This window comes from Zingiber officinale, chromosome 5B, assembly GCF_018446385.1.
Source record: "Zingiber officinale cultivar Zhangliang chromosome 5B, Zo_v1.1, whole genome shotgun sequence".
Classification (NCBI taxonomy): domain Eukaryota; kingdom Viridiplantae; phylum Streptophyta; class Magnoliopsida; order Zingiberales; family Zingiberaceae; genus Zingiber; species Zingiber officinale.
Window position 1 is genome coordinate 118,508,781 of NC_055995.1, and position 11,853 is coordinate 118,520,633.

The following is an 11,853-nucleotide window of genomic DNA, read 5'->3' on the forward strand; positions in this document are numbered from 1 at the left end:
TTTATTATCTACCCAACAAGGAATGGGCTCTGGGCTGGTTCATATTTTGGGCTTGGTCTTGGGCCTGAGCCTGTTTGCAAGGGAGTGTACGGATCTTTCACTATTCGTTTCAACCGGAAAAGCACGTCCACGGCGTTTTCTTCCTTACTATTATTTTGCAGTATTTTTAAATTACATGATCAACAGGGGACTTTGATTACAGTACACATAACGACTGGTTAAGGACGGTAGGCGACCAAGCGGCGAGCGCAGAGGGGGCTGGCGCAGTGGAAGCGGCGCTTGGTGTGGAAGTAGACGGGTAGGAAGCAGAGCCTCCACGCGCTCTCGACGTCGGTGGCGACGACGGCGCCGCCACAGAAGGGGCAGCTCCCCGGCGCTTGGTAGCTCCCCAACACCCTCTCCTCCTCGTCGCACACGAACACCAAGCACATCTCCTCCTCCTCTCCCTCTTCAGCTTCTTTTACTGCGTCGAACTCACGCAGGCTCAAAATATCAACGAGAAGAAGGTTCGAGTCCTACCGCACAAGAAACCGTGGGCCGTTCTCTCGGATTCAAATTGGGCTGGGTTGGCCGGGTTGGGCTGTTCAAAGATCCACACTCTTTATCGTCATAAATGTCACGTCAGGTTTTAACTTTTAGGATGAACTGTCACTCTTTCTTTTCGCGTCATATGCTTAATAAATAAATTTAGGGAGTGTTTGGTTAAATGATGAGAATGATTATGGATTTGAGTTTAATAATATGGTGGAATGAGAATAAGAATAGAAATGAAACCCATCAAGTTATATGAGTTTGGTTGATTCCTATAAATCTAGTAATCATTCCCAAAATGTCATTCTCAAACACACAATCCAAATATTATCTTTTACTATCATTCTATTCCTTCATTCCCAAACTCATCAACCAAACACCCCCTTATATTTTTTTTATGACAATTTATCAAAGGGCGCACGTAGAGATTTAAATTTATCAAAAGGCATACGTTATTTTAGTATTTACCAAAGAACGCACTTTTTTAAATGCATTTCCTCTTTTACTTTTATGTCAATTTGACTTTTTCTACTGTTTTCTTTTCTTCACTATATTTCTCTCTCTTCTCTTTTTTTATGGGCAGAACATACTAATAACATTAGTCAATTTTTTAACAATATTTTAATACATTTGAAGAAACAAAAATAAATAATGAATAGTATATTTGAATTCCTTGTAATTTCAGAAATCCACTAGAACTCTAGGTCGATGAGTGAGTTTCGGTCAAAATCCACTGATGAACCTAGAGAACTCCGATTGAACTCATTTCAGTTTCTATAGATTTCTGATGTTGCAAGGAGTTTAAATTTTGTGTTCATTATTTATTTCGACTTTTTATGATGTTAACATGCAAAATCAAAGAATCGGCAAAAATATCCACGTTGGGCCTGATATGAGTCTATATCAGGCCCAACGTGAGTGTTTTTGCCGATTCTTTGATTTTGCATGTTAACATCTATGAAAAGCCGAAATAAATAATGAACATCAAATTTGAACTCCTTGCAACATCAGAAATCTATAGGAACTGAAATGGATGCAATCGGAGCTCCCTAGGTCCATCAGTGGGTTTCGATCGAAATCCACTTATGGATCTAGAGAGCTCCGATTGCACCATTTCAGTTCCTATGGATTTCTGATGTTGCAAGGAGTTCAAATATAGTATTCATTATTTATTTCGATTTTTTATAGATGTTAACATGTAAAAATAAAAAATCAACAAAAAACTCCACGTTGGGCCTAATATGAACTCATATCAGACCCAACGTGGGCCTGATATGATTCCATATCAGGTCCAATTGTTTGAGATTTTGGAGAAAAAGTACTTGCTCGCTATGCATAATGCATCATCATGTGCCAGGAATTGTTTGATTCAAATACATATAGTAGTGAAATGCAGCAGAGGCGGAAGGAAAAACGATATTGTGCCTCTGTTCGCAACTACACATTTAAGTCTTTAGCTAATGCTTTATCGTTCTGCATTCAGAGTACAAAAATTCAGCTCGGCTTTTTTGACAATTAAGACATGAGAAAAATTATGCTCTTATTTACAGAGGAAGCGACACAAAGATGAAATTATTGTCTAGAACTCAGTGATCCTTTTCCGATGGTCAATTACTTAGCCAGCAATATTAACAAAACGATCATATCCTTGTTTAAGGGCATGACGTTGCGGCATTTCGATTCTCCAAACAATTTTGGAATCATATCATTTTGGAAGCAATATTAACAAAATTATTGTGGTGTTGATGAAAATTGGGCTTGATATGGAATCATATCAGGCCCGCGTTGGGCCTGATATGATTCTATATCAGGCCCACATTGGGCCTGATGTGAGTTCATCATATCAGGCCCAACGTGGGGTTTTTTACTAATTTTTTATTTTTACATGTTAACATTTATAAAAAGTCGAAATAAATAATGAACATCATATTTGAACTCCTTGCAACATCAGAAATCCATAGGAACTGAAATGAATGCAATCAGAGCTCCCTAGGTTCATCAGTGGGTTTCGGTCAAAACCCACTGATGGATCTAGAGAATTCCGATTTAACCCATTTCAGTTCCTATAGATTTCTGATGTTGCAAGGAGTTCAAATATGGTGTCCATTATTTATTTCGGCTTTTCATAGATGTTAACATGCAAAATTAAATAATCGACAAAAAAATCTCACGTTGGGCCTGATATTGACTCATATCAGGCCCAACGTGGGTGTTTTTGCCGATTCTTTGATTTTGCATGTTAACATCTATAAAAAGTCAAAATAAATAATGAACACCAAATTTGAACTTCTTACAACATCAGAAATCCATAGGAACTGAAATGGGTTCAATCGGAGCTCTCTAGGTCCATCAATGGGTTTTGACCGAAACTCACTCATCGACCTAGAGAGCTCCGATTACACTCATTTTAGTTTCAGTGGATTTCTGAAATTGCAAGGAGTTCAAATATGTTATTCATTGTTTATTTTTGTTTCTTCAAATGCATTAAAATATTGTTAAAAAATTGACTAATGTTATTCATATGTTCTACCCATAAAAAAAGAGAAGAGAGAGTGAAATATAGTAAAGAAAAGAAAACGGTAGAAAAAATCAAATTGTCGGAAGAGTAAAATAAGAAATGCATTTTAAAAAATACGTTCTTTGATAAATGCCAAAGTAACGTACGTCTTTTGATAAATTTAAATCTTTACATGCATCTTTTAGTAAATTGTCCCTTTTTTTTTTTAAATAAATTTAAATTTTTACGTGCATCTTTTAGTAAATTGTCCTCTTTTTTTTTTTTTTCTTTTTTAAGAAAAGGTGAAACCATCGGATTCAGTCCACTGAATCAAAAGCAAAATTTGCAGCTAATTTGAATGATGAATCGTTTTCTCGGTCAAAAAGTTTGTGCTTTCCGCTGGATAAAGGACTAAGGATCAAGTATGGATAAAGAAGAGCGTATGGGTTCTTTATGATAGTGTGTGTGTTTTCTTTTTAATTTGAAATTCAATTGATGCCACCCATCTAACCCGTTATCATTTTTATTTTTATTTTGTCTAGATTTTGCCTGATTAATGTTGAAGATAGGCAATCTTCTCTCCTCATTCCCGTTGAAATTCAAACTCTAATCCTCTTCTCTTCTGATGTAGGACCTTCTACATGAATCTAACAAAAGTGATCCAAAGCTAAGATTCATCAATTTTTTTTTTTTTTTTTTTTTTTGCATGCTGAACAAAGTTTGAGTGCTTCATTCCCATGATAATCCTTTTTAAGATGGGAATTAATGGATCAGTAATGATTGTTTGATCAGTGGTCTCTTCATCAGTGACCAACATGAGTGCTTCATAGTACTCAACTCATTGCTTTGCGCCCAAGAGAAGCACCATCAAATGCACACATAAAGTAAGATTTGGATGCGGTAATATGACATTTGTTGATCAAAGTGGAAAATTTTGCCAAAAGAAAATGTTACAAGATGCTCAGTTTTAAAAGATTACTTACACCCACATTTTATCCTATTTGGTAGTTCGGAAGCCATGAAACCAAATGCTTCGGTGTCGGTCTCTTTGCCTTCCAAACTCAGTCTCAAGCTCCCGCCCTCTTGCACAGTTTGTAAGCTGACTTGGAACACCTCTCTCACCCACTTAGCAAAGAAGCTCTCGAGAAAGAAGGCTGAGGCCTGCATTAGCTCCTCCGTGACTCCTTGGTCGACAAAGAGTTGGCCTTTTCTGACCTTGCCGTGCTGCACTTCCTTGAATGCTCGATCGAGCTTTGTGAGAAGATTGAACTTGAATTCCTGGTGCTGACCAGTCCCCGCATTTAAAGTGAGCTGAACAGTGGATTTCAGCAACTCTTGTGGGAGATGGAAGCTAATGCACTCTGTCTCCTGTGTTAGATCACTAGGAACAGCATGGACCTCCTCAATGTCATAATATGGTTCGAAGTTAAGATCAAAAACTTGCTCCTCTTTTCGCAGCCTCTTTGATCTGCTCCCGAGATCATTTTCTATCTTCCTTTTCGAATCACTGAATGATGATGCATCATCAGCACAAAGCTTCATCATCACTACACTTTTGATGTTATTGGCATTCTTAAACTTGGTCACTTGGGAAGTGGTCAGAATGAAAATTGCATTAGTTATACTAGCTTCCTCATCGCCCTGCGTGGCCTTCAAAGATCCTTTCAAGGAATCTGTGAATGATTTGACAAAATTATCACTCATTCGATCCATATCCTCTACCAAGATTATGCATTTTTGGGCCTTTCTTATGGCATCCATGATGGTTTCACAGCATGAATCATTTTGCTTAATATGTATCAGCCTATCCGTTGAGCCAAAGATGGACCTAGCCATGACCAATGCTAGCCTTCTCTTGGCAATATGATCACTACCTTGTATCAGCAGGCTCACGACCTTCTTAACACCACTAATGCAGTCATGCAAGGCTTCCATGATCAAAGGAATGTTGTTTGATTGCCAAGGGATTTCCTCTTGCAATTGGTGTTGCAGATTTGTTGGGTCTGCCATCAGTAGCCTTGTCTGGTCCTTCGATGTTGCTGAATCTGAGAACAGAGGGCTGGATAGAGCAACCGTGATCTGATTCTGCTGATTAGTTGACATTGTAAGAGAATTGAAGCTTGCCTCAGATGAGTTCATTGTTGGGCTTCTCTTGTTAAGCTTGTAAATAGGGGTAGAGATAGATACTGAATGTGGTTTGACGAAGTCTTTGCTAGGCCACCAAGTATGGGACAAAGACCTGGTGTAGCTCTTGTGGGTGACACTTTGATTGAAGAATGGAGAGCACAAATGGGAATTCTTACTATGGAGGCTTTCGCATAACTTGTTCCATTTCCTCCTCAATTCTTGCAAGGCTTCCTGAAAGAAACAGAATCAGCAAAGATGTTAATCACAGAAAAATATGCTTTTGAAGAAAAGGAAAGAACGTTGCTTTGGTGCTAATTCACCTTGTGGTTTCCCTCAGAGTTGACTTGCAGCCAGCATGGGGTCTCTGACCTGAAAACTGATGCTTCTTTTTCTAGGTTAAGTTTGCACTCATCACAGCAAATGAGGTTCTCTTCTTCCTTTGAGCTTAAAATCCTTGACTCAAGCAGTTCAATTGGGAACTGACCAAAATTTGACAGCCTTGTGTCAATGCCACTGCAAACATGGAAAAGGAGGAGCTGCTTTAATTCCATCTAGTTCTTCTGTTACAATCAGATCATGAAATGGAAATGCATTTAAAAATTGCATGATGCAGCAACAAATTAACTGAAATGTTAACATGATATATGCTTTGGTAAATTTTAGATAAAGCATGCAAGCAAGTATTATTTTGGATTTCTGAAAGTGATGTGTCATGTAAGGGCATGGCAAAGCAAAGCAAAGTTTTGTATTTTGTCTTCCACAAAAGCAAACTAAGGTGGTCCTATTATCATATCACTGAAACTTCTTCCTCTCAAACTTGGAACCACAACATGAACAAAGATTGAAACCAGGAGACAAGGATCCATGCTGAAGGACACTAGGATTTCAATCAATGATATCTCACCTGGAAGCTTGGAGGCCCAAGCCAAGCCAACCTGAGGGAACCACAACAGCTTGGAGGGCCCATAGGGTGTCAAGAGATGGCTGCCTTATTTGGCATTTCCGGTATGTGCTGTAGCTTGCAGTGGCCAATAGCCACACCCTGTTCTCAGTGCTGCTATTGAACTCAGAGAGGAGCTTGCCCATCTCTGCAATCATATGTTCCACAGGATTGAAGCTTAATTCACCCCCATCTCTTGCTTCCTCATCCACTGCCCACCTCAAGTCACCAGCGTAGATGATGATTCCATTTCTATGTGATGCTAGAGAATTGATGGTTCTTCTGAGATCTGATACCTTTGCATCCACATCATCCTCGTGCATGAGCCTGAGGTGGGAACAGGAGAACTGTAAATTTATGAAACTGGCATGCCTGAGCTCAGCTGGGATCTCACTCCTCCCCAGCCTCCTCATCAGCTCAGCCACAAGGCCTTCCAACAAAGAGCCAGAGTCACCCACCACCAGAGTGTTGGTCCTCCTCCCCTGCTGCCTAAGCATCACTTCGATGACCACCCTCAGGTCCTCACTCAACGATGGCTTGAAGTCACGGTTGATGAAATCCTTGGCGGTGTCTAGCAGAAATAGTGAGGATTGGCTCAAGGCAGAGGCCTCTTCCTCGAGATGGCTCTTGACGCATCTGCTGGAGAAGCCAGCCTCCTTCATCACCCTACTCACACTGGGGTCATCAAGAATAGAGAGCATTAGCTGCTCCATTCCTACCTTGATGGTCAAAACAGGCTGCTGCAGCTGCTGCTGTTGCTGCTGCTGCTGCTCGAGCTCAATGCAGCCTCGTCTCTGGTTGGCCTGAGCCCTCTTGATGGCTGCAATGAGAGAGTTGGAGAGGGAGGAAGGGGAAGGTAAGAGAGTGCCGGAGGAAGGAGAGGTGGCGGTGGGAAGCCTGTTGAGTGCCACATTAAAGCAGAGCTCAAGAGCTCTGCAGTGGAGTGGGTGGTGGAAAGCAGGACGGTGAGGCTGGGACTTGAGGCAAGCTCTCCTGAGGAGGTTAGAGGAGGCAGAAGACGAGCTGATGAGGGTGGCAGCAACATGGAGGGGTGTGACCTGGGCATGGCCTCTCCTCGTGGCCAGGTCGAGGGAATGCTTTAGAACTGAGGCAACCTCGGCAGTGAGGGCCTGGTGAACTGCGCACACTCCAGTCCTCATAAACACCAGCTCCTGTTGCTGCTCAATGGGTCGTCGAGTGGAGTTGTATTGAGATGGTGGAGAGTTTGTGTGAGAACAAAGAGTTGTGATTGTAGGAGAAGTGTAGTGGTGACCGAGCTTTATACAGAGCATGAGGAGCTCTCATTGTGCTTCTTATTAAACCATCTCTTTTCTCTTTCTCAGCCTTTTTTTATTTCTGTTGTGGTTGCTGCGATAGTGTTGTGTTGCTTTTCTACATCCACTTCAGGGATTACTCGCTTTCACTTTCTGCACCTTCATTTGGCATAATCCGTCCCTTTTTGTGCTTGCTTATGATCCTGCAAGAATATTGTCAACATTCTTTTCTATTAATTTTGCATGATCCAATAAAATGTAGAAGAAGAGCTACCACACAGGTCTGCCCTACAAAAACGTGAGACAAATGCAGTGCATGGCATGAACTATCTCACAGAATGTTGATGCAGTCTGCTTGTGTACGGACAAGCTCTCAAAGCATCAATCAAAGGCAAAGAGCAGGATGAGGTAGAAGAAAAAAGGAAAGAGAAGGCGGAAAAGGTTGAAAATTTTGAAACTTTATGCTGAGTTAAAGACATGGACATTTGTGTACTGGTGTCTCCTATTCTCTCGCTTTGGAGCAGCCACAGGACTGTTTTCTCCCTGTCTCGTAATAACGATAATGGTAGAGAGACAGTTCTTCCCCCCAAGCACAAAAAAAAGGTCATGGCTGCTCCACTTACGTCACTTTGGTTTATGCATAAAATGATGTTGCATTCAAACTCCAGAACATGTTAATTTAATATGGAACAGATTATGTTTTTATATACTTAAATAAACTATAAATTCATAAACCTTGACGAGCCAAGTGAATGTTGGTAAACAAGTTTATTTATTTTATATATTTTAAAATATCAAATGAATATAAATAAATTTTTATTTGGTTAAAAGTATTACCTTCATCTCAAATCAAAGGTGAGGGTTTGAAGAATGAGAACTGATGTGTTGATGAGCTTGTGAACTTCATGGTGTTGTTGTGCACTCTTTTCCCACTCATTCTTGTGATCAAAAGGAAGCTTTTTGACCAAAGTCTTTTGAGTTTTATTGGTAGCTGTGAAAGATGAGCTCTCTCAGTCACTCTGCCTTCTGTTTATTCTCCCAATTCATATTTGATGGTCTATCGTTTCAGATCCAGGGTCCCATCTCTTGCAGGAATAGTGAAATAAACAAAATTCCTTCTCTTTTACGGTTTTCCTTCATGCGAGCATGGTAAAAGGTAAAAGGCTGCCAAATTATTTAAAATCCATTAAACAAATACATTTTAATCAGTCTCTTTCAGCTATTAAGTTGAAGAGTGAAATAGGCGAAAGAAAGAAAAAACACCTTTAAGAAATAATGAATTTATTAAACCTTTTGACTAACAAGGAATTATCACAGGTAAAGATAACCAATAGATGGAAATGGGTGAAAATGAAATTGGAATTAGATTAAACTTCATTTGTTAAAGTTAAGAGATGAAGACAAATTTATTGAAAATGGTAATTATTGCCACATGATTTGCTCTAGCAGATTATTATTAGCACAATTTTTTTTATTAAAAATTAAAAGTTTTGTTTAGCTAATCAAATTCAATGAGAATGTTTAGGAGGAAAGTGACTCAAATAATTTGTTCATGGAGTCTGAAGATCATGAGCTCAAATAATTTGCTATGATGAAGTCCAAGATTCAATCCTTCATAAAACATTACAGGTAACAGAATACTACTACAACCATGGAAAAAAAAATTAAAAAGCAAGTCATGCTCACTCCCGTATATTTTTATATCATCTTAAATTATTCTACCAGATCATAATTATTTAATGGGATGATGTTTGAGAGAATCAAACTGTAGTTGAGGAAGAGAGCGAAAAATATTCTTTCAGAAAAAGAAAAGTGAAAAGAAGAGAACCCACTCACAGTGACACCAACACTTGCTTCCTCCAGAATAGACCCATCGCATGGCTACATGCTCCAGCAATAGCAAAACCCAGTATTTTGCCTGCTCAAATCCAACACTCTATCTCAGCATTCAATTACAATTCTAGATCCTTGCCATATGTAGAAAAAACAAAAAACAAATAAATATATTAAAAAGTTGTTTATACATTTTGATAAAGTAGTCAAAGTTCAGCTAGAAATTGAGATGTATATGCATTAAAATGATTACGTTTACTATATGTGCTCTTCTTTTTATAGGAGAAAAGATACCTTCTATTGGATGATGGCCATTGGAAGTTATTTCATTTATAAAACCAACCTGTAGAAGTTGGATATCTCATGATCATACCTATAGAAATAAGATCATGGGAAGGTATCCGATCCAAGTAAAATATTATTATAATAGAGTACAGATGTAGTAACTAATTATCATGGTTACATTAGATCATTGGTGCACGGGTTGCCTTTGAAGCACCCTCCTACTTAAAACTTGCTAATGTAAGGTAAAAGGTGTTGAGAATGGAGTAGGCAAATTCGAATATGATAACTAAGAGCTTGAGTTAAGACTCTAAGCAAGAAAGAGTTAGAAAGAATAAAATGATATACTTTTGATATGTGCAACGCGATACTTACTATCAGATGCATTTAATAATTAGCTCGATCTCAACCAATATGCTTGAAATAACTTAACATGATTTGAATAGTGTCGGCGAATCTCAACCACAACCATAGTCCAGGGGTTAACATGTAACTCCTAAATTCTTGCTATGGTCAAGATTGAAGTTTGAAGAATGATAAGCTTGTTGAAAAAGTATGCTCACTCTGATCCAACTTGATCATTGCTCCTTATTCTGAGGAGGCCCAAAAAAAAAATTGAACTATTGATGGCTTGAAATTGGTGCTTGAGTTGACAGACATAAAGAAGATTCATATTTCCAAACAAGCAGAGAAAGATTTTAATTTAGCCTCCTAAGTGTGGATGTGTTGTATCAATTTGTAGTTTAAAAAATGTGAGGAGTCAAAAGTTGCTTAGATTTGATGAAACCCAATTGACTCTTAGAGTCGATGAATTCCAACATTGATCATGTGCTTTTGCATTGATCTCTGCCATAGGATATAGACAGAAGAAAAGAAACCAAATTTATTACTTCCTTTTGGAGACTTTAAAAGAAAGAACTATCTGGATATTTAGTGTAACAGAAAGAGCTGCAATACCTATCCAAGTACTCAGATGTTAAAGAAGAAGTCACATTCTAATTAAATGGTGTCTAATGATTAGCTGTAAAAATAATTTTGTTCCAAGTTTGGGCGTCAGTGGAGTTTCAATGCCTCAATGCAATAATGAAATAATTCCTGCAAAATAGCATAAAATCAGAGTTGTCATGGCAGAGGCAGACATAAATCAAATAAAAAACAAAGTGACTCTATTCATGTCCTTTGTATTGGTCATCTGCAGTATGGTGGAGAAACCAAGGAGAATGAGTGACAGAAATAAAAATTTCGTTTTTTTTTCCCTTTCATTTTCTTCTTCCTAGATTTGTATATGGCAGCGTCATTTTCAAAAGAACACGCAAAAGGAAGAACGAGAAGGGGAATGAAAGAGGAAAGGGATGGCAACAGTACCTACAAGACAATGTGGCATGACAGATGGATACCGTAGGAAATAAGTGCGGTGAGCGTTGTAGGCAATGCAGCAAAACGCCAAAGGGTGAAACCCAAGACCCTAAAATTCTCCTATCAAAGGACAGGACAGGCATGCAAAACTATGCCTCTATTATCCTTCTCTGTTTTCAAAGCTTTCTCAAATTGGATTCTGTCAGAACAAAGGCCTACCGTCCATGGATGGTATGCTCTTTGTTCCACTGGTTCAAGAGCGTATATCATTGTCTTTTGCATGGCATAACTTCTTTGCCCTCAAAAAATTATCTATCTTTTGTTTTGCCTCAAAGTCATCGGGACAAAAGATCTCATCAATATCTACCCATGTGTTTCACTAATGATCAAAACAACATTACTATGCTCTTCACGGCACCTCACCATAACAAGAACCACAAAACAATTCAATCTGCACAGAACTCAATTGTATTATCACGGCCAGTTAATATTGCTTTCACTTCTGCCATCAAGACAAGGGAATGTAGGACCACAGAGTTGACAGGACAACAGTAAATGTCTCTTGAATTTGGCCCACAAAAACCTCAACCAGATCTCTCTAACCTCTGGGACTGGAAAAGGAAATGTGGAAGTGCTTTCCAAGGATGGGTATTTAGTTTGTGTTGGACATCATAATTTTTTAAGCCCAGCTAGGAAAGCAATTCATCCAAAAGACCAAAACTAGAGATTGTTTAAAAAGTTATTTTATTCAGAACGAGATAAACTGCAATTATAGATCAGCAAAAGATATCATGTGGCAAAGTTTGTTGAGAAGCAAATACAAATCATAGTTATTCAATACCAAGTCTCCAAAAGGGCTGAGAAGTATAAACGAGTTTCCAGATTGCTAGTCTTTTTATCAAATGTGATGTGTATATATATTTCCAAATTCAATAACAGGTTCTATACCAAGTATCTAAAAATTATTTCTGACCGAAGAAGGTTTGTCACTGACAATTTATTGACGACAAGTA

The 11,853-nt window shown here is 38.6% G+C and overlaps 2 protein-coding genes across 2 annotated transcripts; both read right to left on the reverse strand.

Moving 5' to 3' along the window:
- Positions 1-107: 107 nt before the first annotated feature.
- Positions 108-522, reverse strand: LOC121985560. Its single transcript, XM_042539093.1, has one exon. It carries the CDS (start codon positions 429-431, stop codon positions 219-221), a length of 213 nt encoding a protein of 70 aa, XP_042395027.1. The 5' UTR covers positions 432-522; the 3' UTR covers positions 108-218.
- Positions 523-3,939: 3,417 nt separating this feature from the next.
- LOC121985561 (protein SMAX1-LIKE 4-like) lies at positions 3,940-7,785 on the reverse strand. The gene is made up of 3 exons (XM_042539094.1): positions 6,060-7,785; positions 5,476-5,668; positions 3,940-5,386 (listed from the first exon to the last, which is right to left on the reverse strand). Exons 1-3 carry the CDS (start codon positions 7,385-7,387, stop codon positions 4,004-4,006), a joined length of 2,904 nt encoding a protein of 967 aa, XP_042395028.1. The 5' UTR covers positions 7,388-7,785; the 3' UTR covers positions 3,940-4,003.
- Between the last annotated feature and the right edge of the window lie 4,068 nt (positions 7,786-11,853).